This window comes from Rhinolophus sinicus, chromosome 9 (assembly GCF_057876585.1).
Source record: "Rhinolophus sinicus isolate RSI-liver-muscle chromosome 9, RSI-T2T, whole genome shotgun sequence".
Lineage (NCBI taxonomy): Eukaryota > Metazoa > Chordata > Mammalia > Chiroptera > Rhinolophidae > Rhinolophus > Rhinolophus sinicus.
In genome coordinates, this window is record NC_142509.1 from 24742481 (window position 1) to 24767439 (window position 24959).

At 47.0% G+C, this 24959-nt stretch overlaps 1 protein-coding gene across 3 annotated transcripts in view; it reads right to left on the bottom strand.

Annotated features, from left to right (window-relative positions):
• The window catches only part of SEZ6L (seizure related 6 homolog like), a 179099-nt gene that overhangs the window by 21170 nt on the left and 132970 nt on the right, over positions 1 to 24959 (bottom strand). For all 3 annotated transcript variants that reach the window (XM_074321069.2, XM_074321071.2, XM_074321070.2), the window contains exons 10-11: positions 7400 to 7596; positions 1492 to 1686 (exon numbers count right to left, since the gene is read on the bottom strand). In XM_074321069.2, the coding sequence (XP_074177170.2) occupies positions 1492 to 1686; positions 7400 to 7596 (392 nt within the window). The remainder of the gene's footprint in view (positions 1 to 1491; positions 1687 to 7399; positions 7597 to 24959) is intronic.

Consider the following 24959-nt stretch of genomic DNA (forward strand, 5'->3'; position numbering starts at 1 on the left):
AGAATGAACCAATGAGCATCAGATCATAAAGGATTTTCACTTCCTACTTCACAATTTTACTACTGCTTGAGTACTGTAAGTAAGCGTGTGTTACTTGGATACTTTAAAGTTATTATTATTATTTAAAACATCGTAAAAATCATTATTATTTAAAACATTTAAAAATCATTATCATATCATATTATATATTATTATATTATGTACATTAATGTATAATAATAATACGCTGTAGAACATACAATGACACCGATCGCATTAATGAGCTTGTGGTGGTTCTCTTATCACCACCCGTGGCATTTCTCTCTGTCCATTTTTACTTTTCTATCCTGATACAGACACACACACATGCACACACCCACATACTGTTCTGGAACAAATAAGTCTGTTTATGTAGCTGACTTTATGGATTTTTAGCAAATTCTTTCGTGTTTCCCACAATTACACTTAATTTTCTTTGATGTTGGAATATTTATGATAGGAACTGCCTGTGACCCCCAAACTTCTTCCCCAATACCCCTCTTTCTCTGATCACACTTCATATCCGGGGGTTTCACATCTTTGGGTTTTGCATCCATGGGTTCAACCAACCACAGACTGAAAACAGTAGTTTTTGACTGTACGCATTGTTCTACCCCATCTTATATAAGGGGCTTGAGCGTCTGAGGGTTTTTGTATCTGCGGGGGGGGGGGGGGAGGGGGGAGGGTGTCCTGAAACCACACCCCCTGTATATACAGAGGGGCGACTGTATTTCTTATTGTGCAATTGGTGATTTGAGTCATGCTGAACAGGTCTACCAAAGAACCAATGCGAATTCTCAGCAAATGCCGACTAGAGCTTTGCTTAGGAGGTGGGAGGCCAATGGCTGGGGGAAGAGGCCGCTCTGAATTTAGCTCTTCCCCTGCTACTAAGGCAGCCTGTGTAGCAACCAGAAGTACTTCCTTTTTCTACCCCTTTCCAAGACACCAGACTCAGCTATCACCAGACATGCCTGGCTGGCTCTCCTGAGGGAAGCAGGCAGAAGGAACCAGGAGACTGCAGTGGACGCCGTCTGGATGAGGTTAGCTACCTACTCTAGGCGTTTTGAACTGGGGTCTCCAAGATCCGACTTAATTTGCTTGGCTTGGCCACTACAGGAAATTTAAAGATCTGAATTTGAATGATGTTTTTACACCGCTAAGCACATTCCCCTCCATCACAGTCCATTTCACTCCTTATTGTCTGACATGAGTCTATTTCCTTCATGTACATTATCTGCCAGGTTTCTGAAGACACTGGCGTCTTAGATCCCTGCCCTCGGGTTACAAAATGACATTGCTGAGCAGCACAAATGAGTTGGTGGAGTAGGAAGGAGGCCAGATTCTGCATTAAATAATTCCACTGCATCCACGCAAAAAAAAAAAAAAAAAAAAAAAAAAAAAGAGAGAGAAAAGAACCCATGGGAGGGATTTAGCACCCACTGACCTAGAGGAAGAAAACAAGACTATACTTACTTTTCTCACAAAACGGGGGGTCGCTGCTCCAGCTGAGGTCCCACTGGCAGGTGAGGGTGTCGCTTCCCACGATGTCATAGCCGGGGTCACACTGGTAGGTGATTCTGGCACCCCTCACAAGCTCTGTATGAGAAGTGGTTTTCCAACCATTCTGGATCTCAGGCAAATCTGAGCAGGAGTCATTCCTTGACACTTCTTTAAAACAAAGACATCATCTTTAGATGGGGAGGTGGCCTTTTTGTTTTGGGGGGGGGTCCCTTTATGAATGTCCGAGGAAACAGCAAATAGAAGAAAAAGCCTCCAGAAATAAGTAACACATTTCCAAAAACCCCTTAAACTTCAAGAAGTTTTCTATAGTGAGATGTTCCGATGACTTCTTCCCATGGGTCACTGAACTTATCAAATACTCTCTTGACTTGATAAAGTCAGTTTAGGATTTAGATTCAGACAGAACCCTACCTCTACTCCTTACTGTGTCTGAGGTTCCTCACCTTTCTTGAGAGCATAGTCATAACCATGCCTGCCTCACTGTGGTAGCTACCTTCCAAGATGTCCCCCCTGCAGTTATTCTCACCTCCTGGGATTCACATTCTTGTGTAGACCCTGCCAACACTGAGTCGGGCCAGGGGCATAACCAATAGGCTATTGCGGAAGTGATAATGTGTGACTTCCGAGGATACCTCCTAAAAGCTGTTGAGGCTCTCTCCTTGCTCTCCTCACTTTCTCTGAAGGAAGCAGCCGCCATATTGTGAGGATGCTCAAGCATCCCTCTGGAAAGAGCCATGTAGAGAACCTGAAGCCTCCTGCAACGGTTGGCATTGACTTGCCAGCCCCAGGAAGGAGCCATTTTGGAAGGGGAGCCTGCAGCCCCAGGCAAGCCTTCAGATGACTGCAGCCCTGGCTGACATCCTGACTACAATTGCATGACAGACCCTGAATAAGAAGCACCCATCTAAACCCCTCTATAATTCCTGACCACAGAAACTGTGGCATAATAAATATTTATTGCTCATTTATTTTGGGGGGCGGGGGTCATTTGTTATACAGCCATAGGTAGCTAATCACACTCAGCCTTATCCTAAGAATGTGTGTAAATCCATGGGTTTGATAGGTTACTGATAATACATATTTTTGTAATGCAGATTAAGATAAATACTTAACTATTAATACAAAAATAATTATTGGTGCAACTCTCAAATCACATTGCATATTGTCAGCAAACATTAACCACACTCCAGAAAATGCGCCACGTAGCTTATTATCACAGAGTCTTCCTTGGAATGATTCCATTTATCTTTTGCAAACTCTCATTACTAAAGTAGTAATCCAAAGCCCACTATTACTATTCTTGCTTCCAAGTGCCCACTGCACAGATTTTGAGAAAGAGCTAATTATGCCGTATAATTAATTTGCAGTTCTTATGTGCTTCTGGGGAAAGCAAAGTACCTCCACTGTCTGCAGGAAAGACATTCTGAGAAAGAAGCAATGGCTTTTCCCGGGATTTCATCATGGTTTTATTTGGGGGAAGGAGATCTCATGGGTGTCTGCAAGAAGTTGGGAACAGGAAAATGGCTTCTAGAATTGCTTGGTGGGGAACAGGAGCCTCTATTTTTAGGCCTTTGAAGAATCAGCCAAGCCCTGGATTTAGGACACAGCTGCAAATGCTCGAACTATGGATGAAAGGGGACAAATGGGGGCAAATACTGGCTATGTGTTCTGCTTTGTGCCAAATGCTTTGAGACTGAGAAAGGTTTGCTTGTCTGACTTTTTGATGTGAGCCCACATGGCTACACATTCCTGTGGGACCCTCTGTTTCCTTTCATCAAATTTGTGATCACCTCAGTTGCTTCCACCATGGTAGCAGAGACTTGACTTAAATTCAGTGGCCATGGCTAAGTCACTTTGCCTTCCTGTTCTTCTGTTCCTAGACTCCACTCCCAGAGACCATGATTCGGAAATCTGCATGTCCACCAAACACACTAGGTGGAGATTCCAGAAGTATCTGTCCTGATGGGTCCTTAACTTTGCTAAGAATGAGAAAACTGGCCTAGGAGTTGGAAGACTTCCCTTCAATTCTCTTTCTTTTAGAAGCTGTGTGACTCCAGTCATGTCAATAAATATATCTGAGCCGCATTACTCTCAATCAGAGAGTAGAGAAACAAATCATGACCCTGTCTATCCCTCAGGGCAATGTAAAAGATACTTAATGTACCGGATGTGACAGGAACACTAAGCTGAGGTATATGGATGCATTGATTTGTTTGACTAAGATTTTGCGAGCACCTACTATATGCCAGGCATTAGGAATACAGGGCTCTGAAGTCATGGTTTCAGTCTTATGGTCAGCACCATGGTCTAACTTTCAGGCAAAAGAAATACCCAAATGTGCTAAATCCGTGCCACCATTTACCAGTCTTATGCTCATGGCAGATATCACTAATCAATCATAGCAATCTCTTTCTTTGAATCAAGCTGAAACCTTCCAGTTCTTCTCAACGCAGCACTCCAGGGAGCCCTTGTCATTTGATTGGAGTTGACCTACACTATACAGCTTATTTATTACCCTAGAATTAAAGGAATAAATACACAAGTGACCAATATCTCTTTGAAAAACACTGCTTACTCATCTCTGCATTTTTATTTCTTTTTCCTCTCATGCACTTGGCCAAAGACACTAACAAAGCACAAGAAGCAGTGATGAGAATCGGCTTTTGCTTCTGTCTGTGCAAAGGAGAATTGAGGTCAGAATCATGTAAGCCCAGAGTGTTCCTATGGAAGGTTCTGACAGCAGCCATGGCAGATAAACTTTGGCCATCTTCCAGAGCTGGCTTTTAGGCCTTGAGATCAGTCTAGGAGCTTCAGAATTCTCTAAATGACCACAGAACCTCCTGACCCTTCCATCTGATTCCTCTACTGAATGGGAATTGCATCTGTGTCTAGTTAAATCTAGACCTTGGATAGCAAATACCGCTCCCATGCCATGGCAGGCATCACTAATCAATCAGGGTATGCTTTCTCACTGACTTCAGGCATTGCCTACTCTGAATTCTTTTCAACATGGTCTTCAACATAGCTGGTCACAAGAAATTGATTGGCATCAAAATTAGATACAGAAGCCCACTTGCCTTCCCTGTAAAATTAACGGTGTGTTTCTTTCACAGAGAGAAGGACAAAGGGAACTCTTCTCTTTGTGTTACCCACTTTAGCCAGGCTGTGTACCTCTGGGAAGAAGTCTCTGAAACCCCACGCTTGCTTCTCTCATAGCATCAGCACACAATCCTGACATTGTCTGTTAACAGACTGTCTCTTCCATTTTCACCAGCAGGCTCGAGGGCAGGGAGAGTATTCTATGTATTCCAATCATTCTCAGGCCCTGGAGCTGAGTGCAGGGTCTGACACATAGGAGGTGTCAAGAGATTTTTGTGAACCAAACTAACTGGAAAATGAAGATAATGTATTTGAAGATAAAGTAAAATAACATATGGAAGAGTGCTTGCCAACTTCAAATTGTCACACAAATCTGAGTTTCAGCTTCAGTGAATGAGAGCACCTCCTCTTCAAGATGTTGCCAAAACGAACATTGGCTAGACTTTTTGGTTAACCCTGGGCAGCCTTGGAGGGAGTTAGAGTTCTGCCATCAAGATGAATGCAGCTTTGGAAGATGACTCAGGCACCAGAGAAGACGCAGTGAGCAAAACTATGACCTCGTCTTCCAGCAGGATGGGAGGAGAAGCCTGAGGAGATACTTGTAGATTGAAGCCAAGTCACCAGAAACTCTCCCTTGAAAGGCAGTTGACTCTGCAGGGCAACTCACCTGGACGGCCAGCATGAGCTGCCCCCTATGCCCCGGGCATCACCCAGTGAAGAGTGGGGAACCCACACAAAGCACAGAGCAGCCGTAACACTCTGAAAATACTTACAATGAAGGGTAAAAACACAATTCAGGGGCAAAGGGCCCTAAAGAAATATGAAAAAGAAGATCAACATTTGTGTTTGCCTCTCTGAGAGTTGCATGTAGAGCAGGCCAGGATGAGAAAGGTCCACCAGCTGGAAATAGACAAAACAAGGGATTTATTTCCATATGCATGAGACTCCTTGACAAATCCAATGGTGAGCGGAGTGGCTTGTATTTTAGAGGCAGGAGATGGCACAGAGAGAACACGGTATTAGATTGAGATGGGCAAATCTTCAAGCCAAGGGGAAGAAAAAAACCAAAGACACGGAGTCTTGCTCCAGCCAGAGGGTCTTTGGCGATGGGGGTGGTATCAGGAGACTCAGCAGGATGAACCCTCCTTTTCCCTGTTCCAGCCTAGAAATCAAGATGTCACCATTATTCCTGGGAGGTGCAAGCACGTCCCCCGATTGCTGGCTGAATCTTGTCCATTGAAATTCTCAGGGTGCAACCACCCACCATTCTGGATATCAAAAGGAGTTAGGTTTTAACTACCCACTTGTTTTCTCCCAGGTTCTCTGCTGTTGTCAAGAATATTGGCGGTGGAGAAACCCCCAGAGCTGAGAGCAGGAAACCTGGCTTTGCCCTTTGGTGTGAGCCCATGAGCAAGACCTTTATCCTCAGTGGTCCAGAGCTTCCTCTGCTGTGACACGACGGGACTGAACCAGACTCTCTGTCAATTAAAGTCCCTTCGGGGATAGAATTAGTGGGACTTCATGGTTTTCTGGTCTTGCCTCACTGGTGGGTGCTTGCCTCATGATGGCAGCTTGGAGGTGGGTGGTGGCCATGGAAAGATGGAGAGAAGTGCTTGGATCTGAAACATATTGAGAAGATGGATTGGATATATTGGTGAGGAAAGAAGAAGCAGCCTGAGGAGTCAAGAGAGTTGTGATTCTATCTCCTGAGATGGACAGAGAGCAGGAGAAGCAGCTGGGTGGGGGTAGGTGGGCGTAGAGAAAGAGCTATTCTGTTTTGGCCATGTTAAATCTGAGATGTCAGATAGACACGCAAGAGAGTACTTAGTAGGGAGTTAGACAGAGGAATCTGGAGTTCACGGGAAAGTTCAAGTTTGAGGTACAAATTAGGGGTCAATGGAGTATAGATAAGTATTATTTAAAACCATGGGACTAGATGAAAGCACATAGGGAGTGAGTCTAGATAGAGCCAGGACGGGGTCCAGGATGGCGCTTGGGACCGCCCCCCCCCATGGTTTGGAGGTTTAGCAGAGGAGGGTGATGGATCCAGTAATGAACAAGGGGGAGTTACAGTGTTGGGGGGTGAGGAAGGAAGGGTGTGGCTGGACAAAACGATAAGAAGGGGGTATTGGATGGTCAAAGGTGAACTTAGCTTGAACTTTTTTTTAAGATGTGGAAGAGAGAAATGGTTTGGAAGCTACACTGAGGATCACAGAAGACATCTCTAAGCCCTAAAGTATGGGATGTGGAGAGGAAAGGTGGTTTTCTCCACTGGATGGTGCTGCAGGGGAAGAAGAGTCCATAGGAGAAAGCCGAGCTTCAGTTAAGGCAAGATGACGAAGATATTGCTTTGAGAAGTTGCAAATACAGGACAGTGTTGATGATATGAAGTCCCAGCTGGCTACAAATGAAACATGATGAATCTTAAAGTTATGAGGCTTTATCTATTATACTAATTCCTGACATCAACCTTCTGAAGTAGGCATCAATACTCCTGTTTTACAGATAACAAAAAGGAGGCTCAGAGAGGTTAAGTGACTTGCCCAAGGTTACACAGCTATTGATGACAGCCCTAGGATTCAAACTCTGGTCCTTCCGACTAGACAGCCCAAGCTCTTAAAAACTATGTATACTTACTGTGCCAATATATTAAAAGGTCCACGTAACACAACCCCCCCACCCCAAGACATATCTACAGGGAATCATCTTGACCTGCATCCAAGCCCAAAGGAAAAAAAAAACTGACCAGTGAGACACGTACCAATGTAGTTCATGATAAATCCTTGGCCCTTTCCAAAGATGAGACCGGCAGGGTCCGAGTGGAACTGGATGGTTAGGTCTGGCGTGGATGAGTACAGCTTCTGGGGGCCACTGTTCCCAAGGTACTGCCCCAAGATGTGGGGCATGACCTCATCACCGTCATAGATAGTCAGGATATCACTGTTGCTCAGGTTCAGGCTTGGGGGAGCAGAGAGAAGAGGGGGGTTTGTGAAGAAAAGTTATGGGCATGCAACAAGACTTTGTTTTTTTCAAGCAACACACAATTTGTTGAGGCATACTATGTGTCAGGTCCCCGGCTAGGAACTGGGGGTCAGGGGTGCATGGACTGCAAATGTGACTGGGGCATGTTGACCCTTCCTACAAGCCTGGCCCATAGGTTGGTGGGTGGATTGGGCTTTTGAAGACTCATTCATGATATGGTCTTTATCTGCATGGAGCCCATCGCAGAGTCAAATGCTGCACTGTAAGTAACACTGCCTTCAATATCTCTGCCATCAACAACCATTTCATGGGTGAAACTAAGTGTTGGGTGGCGGGCTACATGCTGGGGTAGGGACCTGGGTCTTTTATGCTTCTCTGATGCAGAACCAGGGGACTGCTTGCTAATTATAATTTGCCTTTTCATGTACGGTGAAAGGATCCTTCCATTTATCACGTGACTAATTACTCAAAATCAAACGGGTGGTCTATTATGTTTAGGGAGTAGGGCCGAAGGTGGGTTGGAAGCACCTTATTCATGAAATACGCTCACCCTGCTATCGCTATTCATAACATTCAAGGATGAGACATTTTCAAAGACTCAAACGCAAGACAGTATCTTGACACTAACTATTTGGACTGCAATGGACAATTAATAATCCAGAAAGCGCTTCAATATGCTACAGAAATGTGTGCCATGTTAGGCGTATGGGATAAAACTGATTTCTGATGGAAAGAATGCCAGCTTGCTTCCATCATGGGGAGATATTAACTCATTCCCCCCTTTCTCCTTATTCCCCTCTCTCTCGTTTGTCTTTCTCCTTTTCTTGTGTCCCTCTTCCTCATATTTTTGAGCACCTACTGTGTGCCAGGCACTAATGCTGTGCTCAGAGGGCATGAGGGGTCACCAAGCAATGGTGTATTTAGACTAATAAGCCAGAGACTGTGATAGGAGTTATGATCAAGGTAAGTGTAGAGGAGGGCATCAACTCAGATTAGGGGCATCACGGAGGCCTCCCTGGAGGAGGTGATGCTTCTGATCCTCACAAAAGTCTAGGGGACCATGAGGCTGATAAGCAGGGGGTGGGGAGAAGGCAAAGCACGAGGCAGAGGGAGGAAGGGAGAGCGGTCATGGCCCCTGAAGGAACTTGCCTGGTGATCAGTGTAGGTGGGTGTGGGTATAGACATGGGAGCCTGGAGAGAGCTGCGAAAGTCAGGCCAGGAAGGGCTTAGAGACCCAAGTTTAGACATTTGGATATCATCGTGCTGGGGAGGGGAGACCGTGAAGGGTTTTAATCAGGAGTGTCCTGGTTGAGCAATTCACCGCCAGAAGGGTGGCGTTCCAGGAAATGGCCCTGAGTGAAGTTCCTGGAATTGAAGCAGACTGACAATAGCCCTCCCCCAGACAGCTTCATCCAGCAGCGTTTGCTGCAGTCTAGTAGTGGAGAGAAGGGGTGGAAACCGCCCCTGTTGGTGCTTCAATTAGTAGGAACAAAACAACAGAAACACAAGGTATGCTGTGGAAGGTTTGTTTCCAGGGGGCAGGGGATGTATTTTTTTACCAGAATATCTTCCACAGCACCTCTCACAATTCCTCATGTAAAGTTGTCCCAAGGGGTGACTTAAAGAGATGCTAATTGCCCCCATAATCTCCATCAGCTTCCCATGCACCCTTGCCCCCCAAAACATCCACTCTTAATAAAAGCTGTCTGCTGGCTTTGCACGCGTGGCTTCAAGACAAAGCCCCTAGACTTCTCCTCCCCCCACCAGTTTCCAACTAGGCTACAGCCTCGATCCCCCTATTGTATCAGAATTCTGGAGTTGCCACCTTCTCTTGCACACAGTAGGTGTTCAGTACATGCAATGGTATGAAAGAGTCTGCCGGGAATTTGTCTGACAGCAGAAATAGTGGGATTGGTATCAACAGGGGGGTTGATGTCTGCGCCCTGCCAATTGTAGAGAAGAGCCCCCTAATTCTAAGTACCATGAAAATATCCATATCATGAAAGGGCTGGATTAGGCTAGTGTGAAACGTGGTAGATGGCAGATATTTATTCCTTCAGCTCACTTCACAGCTGATCCACTGGTAACAGTGGCTTCCAGGCAGCGCACAACTTGGCTTTATTCTCATTCATTTCAATGCTGTAAATGCAGTAGAAACATGTTCAAGGGTGAAAATAGCTTTCCTTTTAAACCCCAGTGCAACTCTTTGTTCTTTGTAAACCAGGAAGGAGCAGTGCGCTTGAAAGAGCACAGTGCCTCGGAAATCAGAAAGCTTTGATTTGATTCCTGGCTCTGACACTTTCACGGAGGACATGTGGTTTTTCCGATGTTCTTTGTCTATGACTCGAGCTTGATATGTCTAGTCGATGTCAGGCCCTTGTGGAGTGAGGTAAGGCAGGCTGAAGGTCTGGGATCAAATTCCAGGTTCACTGACAGCACCTGAGCAAGTTTAGCCAAGTCATTTGAATGTTATGTCACGTTGCAATGTTATCATCACCACCATCACCACCATCACCACCACCATCACCACCATCACCACCACCTCCACCATCACCATCACAACCATCACCACCACCATCACCACCACCACCACCATCACTTCCACCACCACCATCACCACCACCACCACCACCATCACCACCATCTCCACCATCACCAACACCACCATCACCACCACCATCACCACCACCACCACCATCACTACCACCATCACCACCACCACCATCACCACCATTGCCACCATCACCACTATCACCAACACCAACACCACCACCATCACCACCATCACCATCACCACTATCACCATCACCACCATCACCACCACCACCATCACCACCATCACCATCACCACCATCACCACCACCACCACCATCACCACCATCACCACCATCACCACCATCATCATCCTCTCTTTGGATTGATTGCTGTTTGCACCAAAAGACATCAGATAACTTATGTCAGTGGATCTCAACTAGGGGTGATTTTGACCCCCAGGAGACATTTAGCCATGTCTAGAGACGTGGTTGTCCCAATTAGGGGGGGTACCACTGGTGAGCTGATGTCAGGAATACCGTTAAACATCTTATAATGCACAAGACAGCCTTGCACAACAAAGGATTATCTGGTCCAAAATATCAATAGATCTAAGGCTGAGAAACCCTCACTTATGTGAATGCATTTTGTAAACAGTGTACCATAGACGATTAAATGCAACTTCTCCTGTTGTCCTGGAATTTCAGCAGAGCTCTCCTAAGCTAAGGCTAAGCCAACGGGTACAGAGCATTCTTACTTTCTAAAGGGATATACACGGCCAGTGATTGAGTTTGGGTTCTCCAGAAGCACAGCCTGAGCAAAGATGTGTGTCCCTTGGAGTCAGGTTATTTGGGAGGCCACCCCCGGCAGCACTGGTGGGGAAGTGACATGGGAGGAAAGGAGTGTACGGTGCATCGATGGGCAAGTTACACCGTGAGCACTCGCTTGGTCCTGCAGGAACTGTGAGAGATGGTGCAGAATATATCTTGGAGGAGAGGAAGCTGGGGGTATCTATCTTCCAACTCCCGTCACTCATTGGGTGAGGGCTGCTCTTATGGGTACTGAGTCTCCATCACTTCTGGCCTGCCCACGTGGCCTCAGAGAAGGCCTTCAGGTCTTGGAGAGGTTTGCGGTAGGAAGCCATCCTGGGTACAGAGTTGCAAAAGCTGCAGGGCTCAGATATGGCACCAATGGTACCTACTTCCACTATCTATGCAGATCTCATCTGAGCCCTTTCCCCACCTCTAGCTTATCAAAAGACAAAAACAATTCATTGGGTCATTGAAGAGGTTTGCAAGGAAGACTATCTCAGGGGAAGTGTCACTGTGGGAGGGGGCGGCAGGGAAGGGAGAAGACGTTATCACCCTCACCACAAGCCTGGTGAAGAGGGCTTCAAGGAAACTCTTAATGGCTTGGCAGGTATCTTTTGGGGTTTGGAAAACAATGGCTGCATTTGACGCTCTCTAAGAGAAAAGTAACATAAAAATCAGCATGGAGTCACCTGCCTGCCTGGGGGCAGAGCAAAGAGAGAAAAGGGGGTGTTGGGAGTGAGCTACCCATCACTGATGAGAGTAGGGGTAAGATTCATGTTTCCCAGGCCTTAGATGTGAACCCTGAAGAAGGCAGCCACTGTGGGTCTCCTTAAAAGTGTCCCCATCCTGAAAGGGGCATGGGATCCAGCACAGGGGAAAGTCCAGAACAGCCAGTCTCAGCAGGCTTTGCCTACATCAAGTACCCCTTAAGAAAGAAAAAAAGAAAGAAAATCAGCGTTCTGTATCTTCCATAACATAACAGTGTTGACAAGTTGGGCTTTCTCGTGAGAAAAAAGCAGCCCTCCAGGCCCTTTCTCACGACAGAAGTCCCCACCTGAGGAGCCTTTCCGAGGGAGAGGTGAAGTTTAAAAATGAATACTGTTTAGAGCTATATGATTACTAGACTGAACTGCACTTGTGACCAGAAGAACCGCAAGAACTAAGCTTTCCTCCTGAGAAACTAACACAAATATGGAGAACATGCATGAAGGGGCAGTGGGAGAAAGAATACATTTACTCTCTTCTGTACCCTTTTCAACGCCCCTTTTTGATAGGTTGGTTCCAATGATCTATACAAAAGCCGGTAATTTACATCCCTCCTCCCCCAATCTGAAGACTAGCCTGAGTTTTCTCTTGCCCATCCAGCTGGATTTGATACACGGAGTGCTTCCAGCTAGGAGGAAAATGCGGAGACTTCAAATGCCGAGAGATTGGAGAGTGGCCACAGGGCAGAGGGAGGCTTTCTGCTGAGGGATGGAGTGAGATGTTAGCCAGATCCACCTGAGAAGGAGGAGGCCCTGAGAAGGCAGGATGGCAGTCTGACACCAGAACAAAGGGGAGATGGAGAGCTGGTGGCAGGCGGATAGGTGTGCTCTGAGGGGAACTGGGTAGAGCAGGATCCCCTCAGGGAAAATTTCACAGGAAAATAGAGTTTCCCAGGGCCAGCCTCTGCCTGCACCAGTACCTCTTAGCTGCCAGAGGGTACGGTTTTCCGTGGTACGGGGCCTTGAGCTTTTGCCAGCAGACCTCAACTTCTGTGTACCCCTCTCTCCTCAGTCACTACCATTGGCTTTTCTCCATTGTCTTGCAGACGGTAAGACAGACTATGGGACGGTATTGCCTGTTGACTCCATCCTTTCCTGACCCCCCACCCGTCTCCCACCAGGAGCCAGATGACTCCCTCTGAAACACAAATCTGGCCCTTTCCCTCTACCGATGAATGGATAAGCAAAACACGGTCTACCCGTACAATGGAATATTATTCAGCCACGAAAAGGGATGACACACTGATCGTGCTATGACATGGATGAACCTTGAATAATGGATGCTAAGTGAAAAAAAAGCCAGTCACAAAAGGCCACATATTATATGATTCTACGTATAAGAAATATCCAGACCAGGTGAGTACATAGAGACAGAAAGAAACTTGGTAGCTGCCGAGGGTTGGGGAGGAATGGAGAGTGATTGCTTGATAGACATGGGGTTTGTTTGGGGGGTGATGAAAATGCGTTGGAACCAGCTAGAGGTGTTGCTTGCACAGCATTGTGAATGTACTCAATACCACCGAATTGTGTATGTTAAATGGTATGTTGTGCAACTTTCACCTCGATTAAAAAAAGCAATGGCCCTGTCTCAGGGTAAAGTGCAAACTTTTCATCCTAGCTTCAAGGCTCTGTGAGTCTATTCTTATTTTATGTTATTGGGGAAGAGTGTGTTTCTCCAGGGCCCATCAGCTCCAAGTTGTCCTTCAATCTAGTTGTGGAGGGCGCAGCCCAGCTCCAAGTCTAGTCACCGTGTTCAATCTTTAGTTGCAGGGGGCGCAGCTCACCATCCCATGTGGGAATTGAACCGGCAACCCTGTTGTTCAGAGCTCGCGCTCTAACCCACTGAGCCATCTGGCCGCCCCTGTGAATCTATTTTTTGCAATAGATTCCTCGTCTATTGCAAAGCCCCAAAGCTTCATCTCTCACTATCCCTTCCAACCCACTATTTGACACTCCAGCCAGACTGAATGACTTGTCAATCTCGCCAAAGAATGTAGAGCACCTGTGGGGCTCCCCGCATGCCATTTCCTCTGCCTTGAATAACTTCCCTTGCTAGAACTGGGCAACCTCCACCATTCTTCAGTCTCAATCTCCTGTGATTTTCTCATGCATAGAGTCTCCTGAGTCGGGTCTGGGAGCCCCTTCTGTGCTCACCCTGCATATGGAGCTCAGCACTCGGTACCCCAATGGTCCTGAGCGTGTCTACACTAGACAAGAAGCTCCCTGACGTCCCACTCGCCACTGTGTCCCTCTCTCTCACTACGGTGCTGAGTGTGTGTTGGGGGAATCAACACCAGCCCAAGGAAGACCGTGCCTCTGACTCCGTTCCTGCCTGGGTCCTGCCCCCAAACGGACTCTCACTTGTGTCAACCTTGGGAGCAAGGACTCCTCTCATCCTGGTGGCTTTCAGTACTTGTCCCAGGGGTTAATCTGAACACCCTTAATGATTGGGGAGACCCCAAATGAGTTCCGCCTCACGTGCCTCCTGGGCCCCTATTGACTACACCCTCCATTCTCCTTAGATATGAAGGTCATCAGAATCAAGCCTGAGACCTTGACCAATGCGGCTCTGGCTTCCTCTCCTTCCCTAACTTGACCCTGCTCTAGGCACCTCCTTGGCCCCTTCCAGAGCCTGAGCAGCCCTTCTGATGTCCTTTTTCAGCTCCTCCCTGTTTCGGGGCAGTTAAAACACTGGTCCCACTGGATATCTGAGACAAGATCTCCTCAAATCCTCATTTAGCGTTTGAATAACAACCACGCCACCTCTTGAGGATTAAGAACTCAAACAACAACGCCACAAACTAAGACTTACGATCGTCCCCATTTTACAGATAAGGAAACTGAGGCTCAACCAGGAGAAGTCACTTGCCTAAGGTTACATAGAAGTCAGACTTAGGATTCAAACCTAGTTCTCTGTTGGATGCCAAAGGCTGAGATAGGGGTCCGCTATTTTGTACTTTGAAAGCCATGGATACGCGTCTCCAATAAGTGTGCCTGGGTTCAGTCTTGTATCAGAAAGTGTGAATAAAAAAATTACAGATAAAATCTGCAAGATGAGGAAGCCCCATCTGACTGCTCCTCTCATCCTGGCACATCTTTTGCTCTTACGACATCGTCGCTCAAGTTTATTTGATTAAACCCATTATTTCCAACACTTTTTTCCCCTACCAAGATAATAGTTCTTCTTCCTACAGCCTCCCTGCTTTAAAAAGATTTTGTCTCCTAAACCTGATACATCTCTTGCGAACAATTACATTTATTTAATTTTGTTGTCGTTATTGATCATGTATAACAGAGTATATAATAAAATCAGTGTTAAACTTGTTACATCGTCTGGGTGGTTTTGTTTTGGTAGAGACGAGATTTCTCTTATGTTGTTGTGAAATATTTAAAACGAGGCTGGGAAGGATGCATAAGAAACTAGTTCTGGTGGTTCCCTCGAGGGAGGGGAACGGGAGAGGGGGCTGTTTGGGGGGGAAAGGTGGGAAACAATTTTCACAGCACACCCCTTAACACCTTTGGATTTTGAATCATATTAATGTATTACCTCTTCAAAAAGGGTAAAAACGGCCTGAGGGACCCTCATTATTGCTTTCCACTATGGTCTAGAGAGCCAAAGAGGTGAGGATAGAATGCAAATTTGCATCTGATAGATTAGCATGCTCTTTTCTGCTGAAGCAATTCTTTTCTTGGCCAGTAGAGGGCAGTGTATGCCTAAGCATTGTATGGGCGGCTAATTCCCCCCCCCTCCCCCCGCAGCAGGCGCCCCCTTACCCCCAACCAATCAGGAGCCTGGATGTGCCTGGAAGGCGGTAGGTGAGCTTTGTAACTGTGGAGCTGGAGTTAATATTCCACAGAAGGCGTAGAAAGAAATGATGCCCAAGCCACCCTGCTTTTCTTCATTTCTTTCTAAACCAACACCTGACCTTTGCCTAGAAACCTTGCCTTTAAAAGGCTTTGCCCAGTGGCGTTCACAAGATGATTTTAGGTAGACAAACATATTTGAAAATGTCTAGTGGTTATGTATTTATTTAAATGTGAATTAGAAAAAATATACAAATATATGGTTTGCACATCACACTTCTAATTTCATGGGCATTATTTTGCTTAGAATGAACCGAGTGAAAAAGGCATGCCAATTTATATGCAATTTAAGGAGGGAAAAAGTCACTTGGTGACATAAATTGGACTGTGGAAATAGCAAAAATGAGCTCACAGAATAAAAATCCAGTTTCTCGGCTTTCCAGGACTTCCAGGAGGTCGACAGCGAGGCCCCCACCCACTTTTGCTGTCTCTAACATCTTCGTATCCCAGACCCTTGGTAGTCCCTCGACCTGCTGTAGGCCATGCTGGTCCCTCTACCTGGAATACCTCGCCTCATCTCTCTGCTTGACAACAGTTTACTAATTCCTCAAGGTCCCTCTGTGCCCCCTACACACCCTACATTTGCAGCTATATAATAACTAGGCAGGTTCTCTGTAAGGCTTCTTACATGCCAGGAGATGGTCGAAGCACATCACACGTACCATTTCACTTTATCCTCAAATGCTGTAAAAACTACTATTGTCACCCATTTCACATATTAAGAAAACTGAGGCACCCGGGGTAATGAAACACTCTGAAGCTCACAGAGCTGGTCATGCAGGAGAGCCAGGATCCAAACCTATATAGTGGGAAGGCAGAGCCTCAGCACCGAACCACATTTGCCTGTGCCAGTGTTCACGCAAGGCTGCCAGCTCCCTGACACCACGTACTCTTATCCGCATATCCCCGAAGCCCAGTCCAGTGCCTGGCACGGGTAAAATAAATGTTGTTTACATGAATGCATGATGGTGATTTTATCTCCGTTTTCCAGATGAGCAAACTGAGGCGTGGAGGGATTGAATGGCTTTCTTAAGAAAAGTCTGTCTTGCAGTTAAGGCAGGATCTTCACGAATCAGTAGGGATGGTGATTAACTCTACCATAGGATTTAACTAAAGGAAAAAAAGAACCAAAGCCCCATAAATGCAGTTGTAGGTGCAATACAACTTTGATGAAACACGTATTTTTCTGAAAGCCATTTAAAAAACGACCTGCTCAGAATTCCTTTGTGTCCATTTTCTCATCGAATCCCCTTAGCAAGGGGTCAGAGAAAACGCTCCTACTCCCATTTGACAGAGGAGTAAACTAAGCCCAGAAAGGCCCAGATCCCAGGGCCTCTGGCCCTTCACGCTGCCACACAGTTAGCTCAGACACTGCTCAGCCCTGTGGAATTGCAGAGGGGCCCTTTGGTCCAGTGCTAATTTGGTTTCAATTTAATTTGATGAAATGGCAAAATGGCAGACAGCACAAGAAAGCATGTCAACTCCAGGGAGAACACCAATCTCTTTGGCTCCCGAAAAGGACATCTGAAAGCACACAAAATGAACAGTTTTCTTATTTCCTTCTTTGTTCCTCCCCTTTTCCTCTTCTTCCCCCTGTCTTCTTTCCTCCCTTCTTCTCCTCTCCCCCCCCATAGTCACCAAGTGCTTCTCTATGTCACACGCAGAACCCAGCTTCACCCAGGGGTTCTCCATTGGCTGTATCAGGGAGGTTTAAAAACTGCAGACAATGATGCCCGAGCTGCACCCCTGACCTACAAGACCTCAGCATCTCTGGGGGGGGGGACCCGGTTGTCAGTGTCACTTAAAACTCCCCAGGAGATTGCATGGCAGCCGGGACTGAAAGCGGCTGCTGTGACGTTTCAGTGTGCAGGAGACCCAGTCTCTGTTCTACACCGCCTTTTGTCTTTCTTAATTTCTCCTCTCCCTCCACCTTTTCCCCCTTTTCAATCAATACGTCTCTTATCCTTAAAGTGAAAAAGCAGAAGAAAGAGACCCCCCCCCCCCGCCCCGTGCTGGACGTGTGTTTCCTCTGAGACCATTCCATGGCCTAAGCTGTTTCTCATTTCCACGTCCCTGGATGGAGTCATCTCAGAACATGGCAGGCAAAGCTTTGTCAAGGTCAACGACATGACATTTCATACCCAGCACTGTGGACCAGGGAAACCCAACAGTTCCCAGCTGCTTTGCCTACAAAGAAATCCGTCCTCAACCACCCTGCTGTTTTCACTCCATCTTGGGATACAGTGCTGAAAATCCTGGATGTGCTGGTTTCTAGCTGGGTGACCTTGAGAAAGCGGCTTAACCTCTCTGAGCCTCAGTATTCTCACCTGTAAAATGGGGATGATATTGTTGAGAGCTATAAATAACATAATTAGATCCAGGAATTCAATTTAAAAAGCATCTTTTATCATAAAAATATTTATAATGAGCTACATGATCTGCTAAGAGGTGAGGGGGCTGTGGCAGGTAGTATGGCAGCAAAATCTGGTGTCAGGAGGAGATCTCAGTGACAGGTCACTCCTATGCCACTTCTTTGCTCTATGATGATAGAGAAGCTGCTTGCCCAGCCTGGGCCTCACTGACCCCAGATGAAAATCTCAGAATCCATGAATTGTAAAAAAAAATTACTTAACATGGTCATGGACAAAATATTTCATGCTTTCCTTCTATTCAGAAGGTGGGACCCCATATTTTCCCCACTCCCTCATTTGATAGCAATTCAGGGATCTGTTTGGGACTATAAAGATTCAGATAGAGGTTGGTAAAGTGTGGGTTTCCCAGACCCAAGGGTGACCACAGGCAGACTGTGGTCCTTCTGCGACTTTCCTATGGGGCAATACCCACATCTCTTCCCCTTTCAGGATGTATTTCCCCAAATTTATAAAATTAGTGTGTGGGACCCCAGGCCTTATTCATTTTAGGAACTCTAAGTCAGGGTGCAGGAGCTAACCTTAAGCATAATTATAGCATAATTAAGTTAGAGTAAAATTAAGGGTGGATTGGGATTTGTGGTGTGTGTGTATGTGGTGTGTACCTGTACGTGTTGGGTATACATTGTGTGTGCTGTTGGTGTGTGTGGTATGGTGGGTATGTGAGGTGTGTGTGTGTGTATGATTGTGTGTATTGTGTGTGGTTGTTGGTATATGTGATATGGTATGTGTGTGTTGTGTGAGTTGGTGTGTGACGTGAGGTGTGTAGTGTGATGTATTGTGTGTGTGTGTGTGTGTGTGTGTGTGTGTGTGGTGTGCCTGGCATGTGTGCAGAGAAAAGTGGGTCCAGGGCTCCGCATTGCTGGAGGAAGAAGTGAGGGAACCCTCCCCAGCAGGCGCTGACAGCCGCGGGATATGTTTCCTGTCATTTTGAATCCCCATTATGACACGTCCTCTTGAAGGCCTCACCTTGTAAAGCCTTCATGTGGCTCATCTGAGCTGTCAAATGACTCCCCGTAAGCCCAAGTTCAGCAGTGTGGGCTCTGCGTGGGAACCATCCTCCAGGCCAAAACAAAGCACGAGTCCTCCCTAGGAGGCACCACACAGGTGAGCAGGGGCTTCTGTTACCACGGCTGTCATAGGACCACGGCCATCACGGGACCATGACAAACAGGAGCACGCCTATCACAGACCACGGCCATCACAGGACCATGACAAACAGGACCACGCCTATCACAGACCACGGCGGTCACAGGACCACGGCCGTCATAGGACCATGACAAACAGGCCCACGGCCGTCACAGGACCACGGCCGTCATAGGACCATGACAAACAGGCCCACGGCCATCACAGGACCACAGCCATCATAGGACCATGACAAACAGGCCCACGGCCATCACAGGACCACGGCTGTCATAGGACCACGGTCAGGGTCTCTGCCCCCTGCCTCACCTCTGACTCCTCCCTCTACCCTGTGCCAGTTGTCGGGGTGTGCTGTCTAAACTGCAGGTCTGAGCATGTCACTGCTTTTTCACAACTCTCAAAGGGAGGCTGGCTGCCATCAGGATAATGTGGGTTCCACTTCGTGAGGCAGGGCTGAGACGTGACAGGAGGCGGGTCCGAGCCCTGGCACCCATACGTCCAGCGGGCATGCCACCGAGCCCCTCCGCGTCTCCACGTCCTCCTCTGTGGCACGGGGAACATCACCGTGTGAACGCATTGGTGGTTTAGAGAATAAGTCACCAGAGGGAATGTGCTCAGAGCAGTTCGGTACAGTAAGGGCTCAGTCCATGGAGTTCTTGTTAACTCTGAGCCACAGAAACTCCAGCGTAACACCAGCCACACGGAGCGCCCTCCATAAACACTTGCCCAGTAGTAAGCGCATGAGGCCACTGCACATGAGGGGTTCATGAGGCAAGTAGTCGTGGCTCCCTGGGATGTCAGATCTAACCGCATCTGAACGCCTTGCGCTCACAGGTATCCACCAGCAAGGCAATGTCCCTGCTTGAAACGGCGGCACGTCCCCTCCCACAGATGCTCCTGCGATCACCAAGGCTGGGAGGAGCCTGGCATGGCCGAGGAGCAGAAAACCGGCAGGTGTTGAGGGAGGACCCATCCTAGAACTTGTGTGTCCAAGTTACCAGTGCCGACGACAAGTCCTTGCACAATGGGGGACGGGGAGTACGCAATCAGGTGGGATCCCACATTAGCACCTTTGGTGGAAGCCACTACATTGCTCACTGTCACGTTCCACCTTTGTACATGCATGGCGTGTGTGCACGTGTTCATGTGTAGCTCAGTTTGTGCACCCACCATGGAAGGACTTTATCACCATAGCTGCCAACTAAATTATTGAGCCTGTGTCACGTGTCAGGACCCTTGCCATATGTTTCGTCTTCTCAGAAAGTCAAAGAGGTGGTAGGTACTATTATTATCCACATTGTACAGATAGGAAACGGAGGCTCAGAGAAGTGAAGTGACTTATCAAAAAGGTCACACGGACAATAAGTGGAAGAGTTCAGAACTGAGCCCAAGACTTCCTCCCACAAGCAAAAGCCTTTTCCTCTTTCGGAGAAAACTCAGGATCTTTCTAGAGTATTTCTCCCACATGTTGAAAGTATCACGTAGAGTAGGAAACATTTTCTGAGCCTTCCAAATGCCAGGCACCAAGCCTTAGATGCAAATCTTGTCTGCTTCACTTCTTAACGGGGGTATCGCAGGCAAGTTGCTTTACCTGTCTGAGCCTCTGTTTCCTCATCTGTAAAATGGGGGCAATAGTGGCCACGTGCAGGGTCATTGGACATGGTGATGTTATTTGGTGCTTTGGACTAGAGCCAGGAGACCTGAGTTCTGACCTCTTCTTTGACTGTGGTAACTTGAGTGCAAAATTGTTTCAAAACTCTGGGCCTCTCTGCGTCTGCACCCTTTGCATTGAGGCTTCCAAGTATCTGCCATCAAGAGATGCAGTCTGTTTCTCCACCCCTTGAATCTGGGCTGGCCCTTGCTTTGTGGCTTGCCACAGGATATGGCAGACATGACGCTGTGCCTATTCCTAGTTCAGGTTCAGGAGGCGTTGAATGCTTCTGCTCTTGGTTTTGGAACCCTGGCCAGTCACCAAGGGAAGCAGCCTGAGTTAGTTGTTGGAGTCTGAGACACACATGCAAAAGAGAGGTGCCTAGGCCATCTGACACTAATTTACCCCAAATACATGAGAAAGGGCAGAGCCACCTACCCAACCTGCAGCTGCCCCCAGACACAAGTGAATCAGCTGAGACCACAAAAGCCTCTTCACTGACTTGTAGACTCGTAAGCGATGCTGCAAGCTTGCCATTTTACCCTGAGTTTGAGGTAATTAGTTACGCAGCAATAGTTGACTGATAAAGTGGCCTGGGGGTAGTCTGTTCCCAGCTCTGGGCCTCAGTTTCCTCATCTGCAATATGATGGAATGTGGGCTGCTCCTTCTTGGATTCCTTAGAACTTTTGGTGCTGGGGGAAATCCTATCTCCATCTGCTAGTGGATTGGGAGGTTTTTATTTCTGTTGTGGCCTTTTCTCCAAGGATTTCTCCTGGTGTCTGGAAATCTGTGCTCCTGGGAGCAAGGCTACTCTCGACTACTCTTGACTCTCCCTTCTTGTCTGGCTCTCAAGCGGAATTCTTGTAGCCCCAAAGAGCTATATCTCCGAAGGACTGAAGTGCTCCTGGACAAGGCACTTAATTTTTAGGGCTTGGAATTAACTTAGCACAGAGCAGGTTGGCAGCAGCTGAAGAGAAATATTCTGCAGCTATCAATCATATGGTTATAGGAGTTTGTTATTAGGTCCTTTTATTTCCTGGTTAGAGAACTGTGCTGGAGCCCATAAACAGGGAGATATTTGGGGCTGGGCTTTGCATTGGAGCCAGGCAATACTCAGGCAAGCTGGAGCTTGGCTGAAACTTTTTTCTTCCAAAGATATACGTATATTTGTAATAGGAACCCAGGAAGTGGTGGGCTCCACTCTGAACCTCTGTGTCTTCTTCTGACATTTGCCCCTCTCCTTGTGCATGGGGCAAGGGCTTTCTCCCTTGTGGAGCACCTCACTACCGTTCATTGGGTGGTATAATGCTGACATTGGCCCCAGAGACCTGGGTTCGAGTCCTGACTTGGCCTCTTCCTAGCTTTGTGACCTTGGGCATGTGACTTCATCTCTCTCTGAACCTCAGTTTCCTTATCTGTAAAAAGGGGATCATCATAGTGATACCACATAGGTTTCCTTGTAAAAGTTAAATGATTTAATATGCATAAAGCGCTTGGCAACTAGCCAATAGTAAGTGCTTAATGAAAGTTAGGCATGGATTTCGATGATGATGATAACGATGATAATGGTGGCCATGAAATAATGCATGCTAAGTGTTTAGCATAAAATCTGGCCTATAATGGGGGTGAAAATTGTGTTAGTTGTGGTTATTTGCCTATTTTATGCTAGAAACCTTACTAAGAGATTTTACATGTTATTTAATTAACGTACACACTCACCATCTCTTTTAAAAATCCAACAGCTACTTATTGAGTACTGAAGTGTGCCACGCACTGGGGAGAACGTGAACAAAATATCCTATTGTGAGGCAGGCATCACCACCTTCAGTAACCTGCCTGAGGCCACAGAGCTAGTGAGCAGCTGAGTCAGAATTTAAATGCAAATCTCTTTGACTCTAGACGGTTTTGCATCTCCTCTGCCATGTGGCATTTGCAACGTGATGGTCTCTCCGCTCAGCTTTTGCAGCCACACTCAGCTGTGTGATGCTAGGTAAGTTACCTCCCCTCTCTGGGCCCCTCCCAGCTCTTCCATCCTATGATGCCTTCACCAACAATGCCTTGGTTCTTTTACTCTCCTTTGTCTTGAAATAGATAGAGAGATATTAGGTTGGTGCAAAAGTAATTGCGATTTTTGCAATTGTTGTGAACCTTTTAAACCACAATTATTTTTGCACCAATCCAACAGATACCTAGATAGATATAGAGACAGATAGAGATTTAATACATCCTTAAGGATTTAAAAATGTCATGCTCAGTTGTGCTTTAGAGTCAGTGGCAGATTCGTGGCAGATCTGGGAGGCTTATCATGGGTTAGGGGCTAGGTATTTGGGGGATGAAGGTTTGGCCTGGGGGTCCCAACTTATCTTAAGATTATGCAACCCCCCTTCCCACCTCCAATTCTAGGCAGATGGTCCTAATTAATGCTATAATTCCAGGTATCCATTTGGTGCCCAACGGTCACTGTTTTCATTTGCTTGAATCTTTTGCTCACCTGGGCCCTTCCTGGAAAGCCCTTCCCCCATTACAGCTTGGCCAACTAACACTCTTGAAGATTCTACTTGGCCGTCACCCTCTCTGTGACATTTGCAAAACCCGCAGAGATAAATCCAGCACCTGCAACCTCCCCACCTCCACACCACCATCCATAGCACTTTGCATCTTGCCAGGTTGTCTGTTTATAGCCCTACTTCCCTTCCTGAATTTTGAATTGCTGAAGGCCTGGGAACCTTCCTGCTTCATCACTGAGACTATAGCTGGTCCCCCAAAAGGCAGTTTAAGTCAATGAGTTAAGTGGAGGCTACAGTGTGTATGCAAACCCTGGCCCTGTCCTTTACTAGCTGTGTGATCTGAGGAAGCCACTTAACCTCTCTGTGCCGTCATTTCCAAATCCATAAAATGATGATGATAATATCTGCCTTATAAGGATTCTTGGTAATCGTAATCTCCATTTATGAAGCGCCAACTCTGCACCAGACCCCATGCAATGTGCTTTTGCATACATTATCTCTAATTTGGATAATCACCCCTCTGTAATTATCTCTACTCACATTGGCTCTATATTATGTAATTATTATCTCTATCTAATAATGTTCACGTCTATTATTGCTTGTGGATATAAATTATGCAACTCAGGGCCCAGCATATAGTAGGTTCCTCATAGACAGTGGCTGGTTACAACCATTATTTTCAATGCCCACAGCATCAACAGATCTGCCCAGTAGGCGAGGGAAGAAAAAGTCCCCACTCGCCTGGCACATGTGGCTATGTCCTCATGACTCAGCAAACACTGCCCAGCGCCTGCTATGGGCCACCAACCCAGCTCAGTCTGCAGTGCAAACGCCTTCCTCCTCGCCACTGTGATAAATAACAATTGCAAACACTTAGGCAGGGCTGAGGGGCCCTGAGGACAGAATTATTTTTACTATCAAACCCAAATTGGTTTACTAAAACTGTCAGCGGAAACCAAGCGAGATAAATTAAACCCAGCAGCTCTTGGGCCTCACGTAACCCTCGCTGGTGAGATGCTATTTTCACTCCCTCTGGGGGAGGAAGGAGGTGCCAAGTCCAGATGCCACTCTGCCAAGTGTGTGCCCAAGTTTGCCAGAGAAAGCCTCGGGCTGGTGACTGCAGGACTCGGCTCCCTTTTGCAAAGCTTTAATCCCCTTAACTGCTACCTGGTTTGGGCAAGTCCAGACTCCCCATTGCGGCCTTCAAGGCGTTGCCTGATTCCACCTCCACCTCACAGGCCTTCTTCACTGATGCCACCCCTCCTGTGTCATGAAGCCCCTGCTACTCGGGACTTCCTCCAGCTCCTGTCCAGTGCTGGGAGGACCCCAGACCCTGGGCATGCAGTGAGCAGGGAGTCAGTCCTTGCTCTGCCAGTTTCCAGCTGTGTGATCACACTCTTCCAAATCTCGGAGCCTCAGTTTACTCATCTGTCAAATGGAGGTAATAATAGAATCCACTACATGTACTTGTTGTGAAGGTGCCTGGGATGTGAGCCCCTGTGCTGTACTAAGTGCTCAGCAAATACTCGATATGATGGGCCAAGGAGAAGAGAGTTGGGCTTTCCTGCTTCTGGACCTTCGCACATGCTGTTCCCTTCGCTTGAAACGCTGTTCCCCTCCATCTTTGCCCGTCTTCT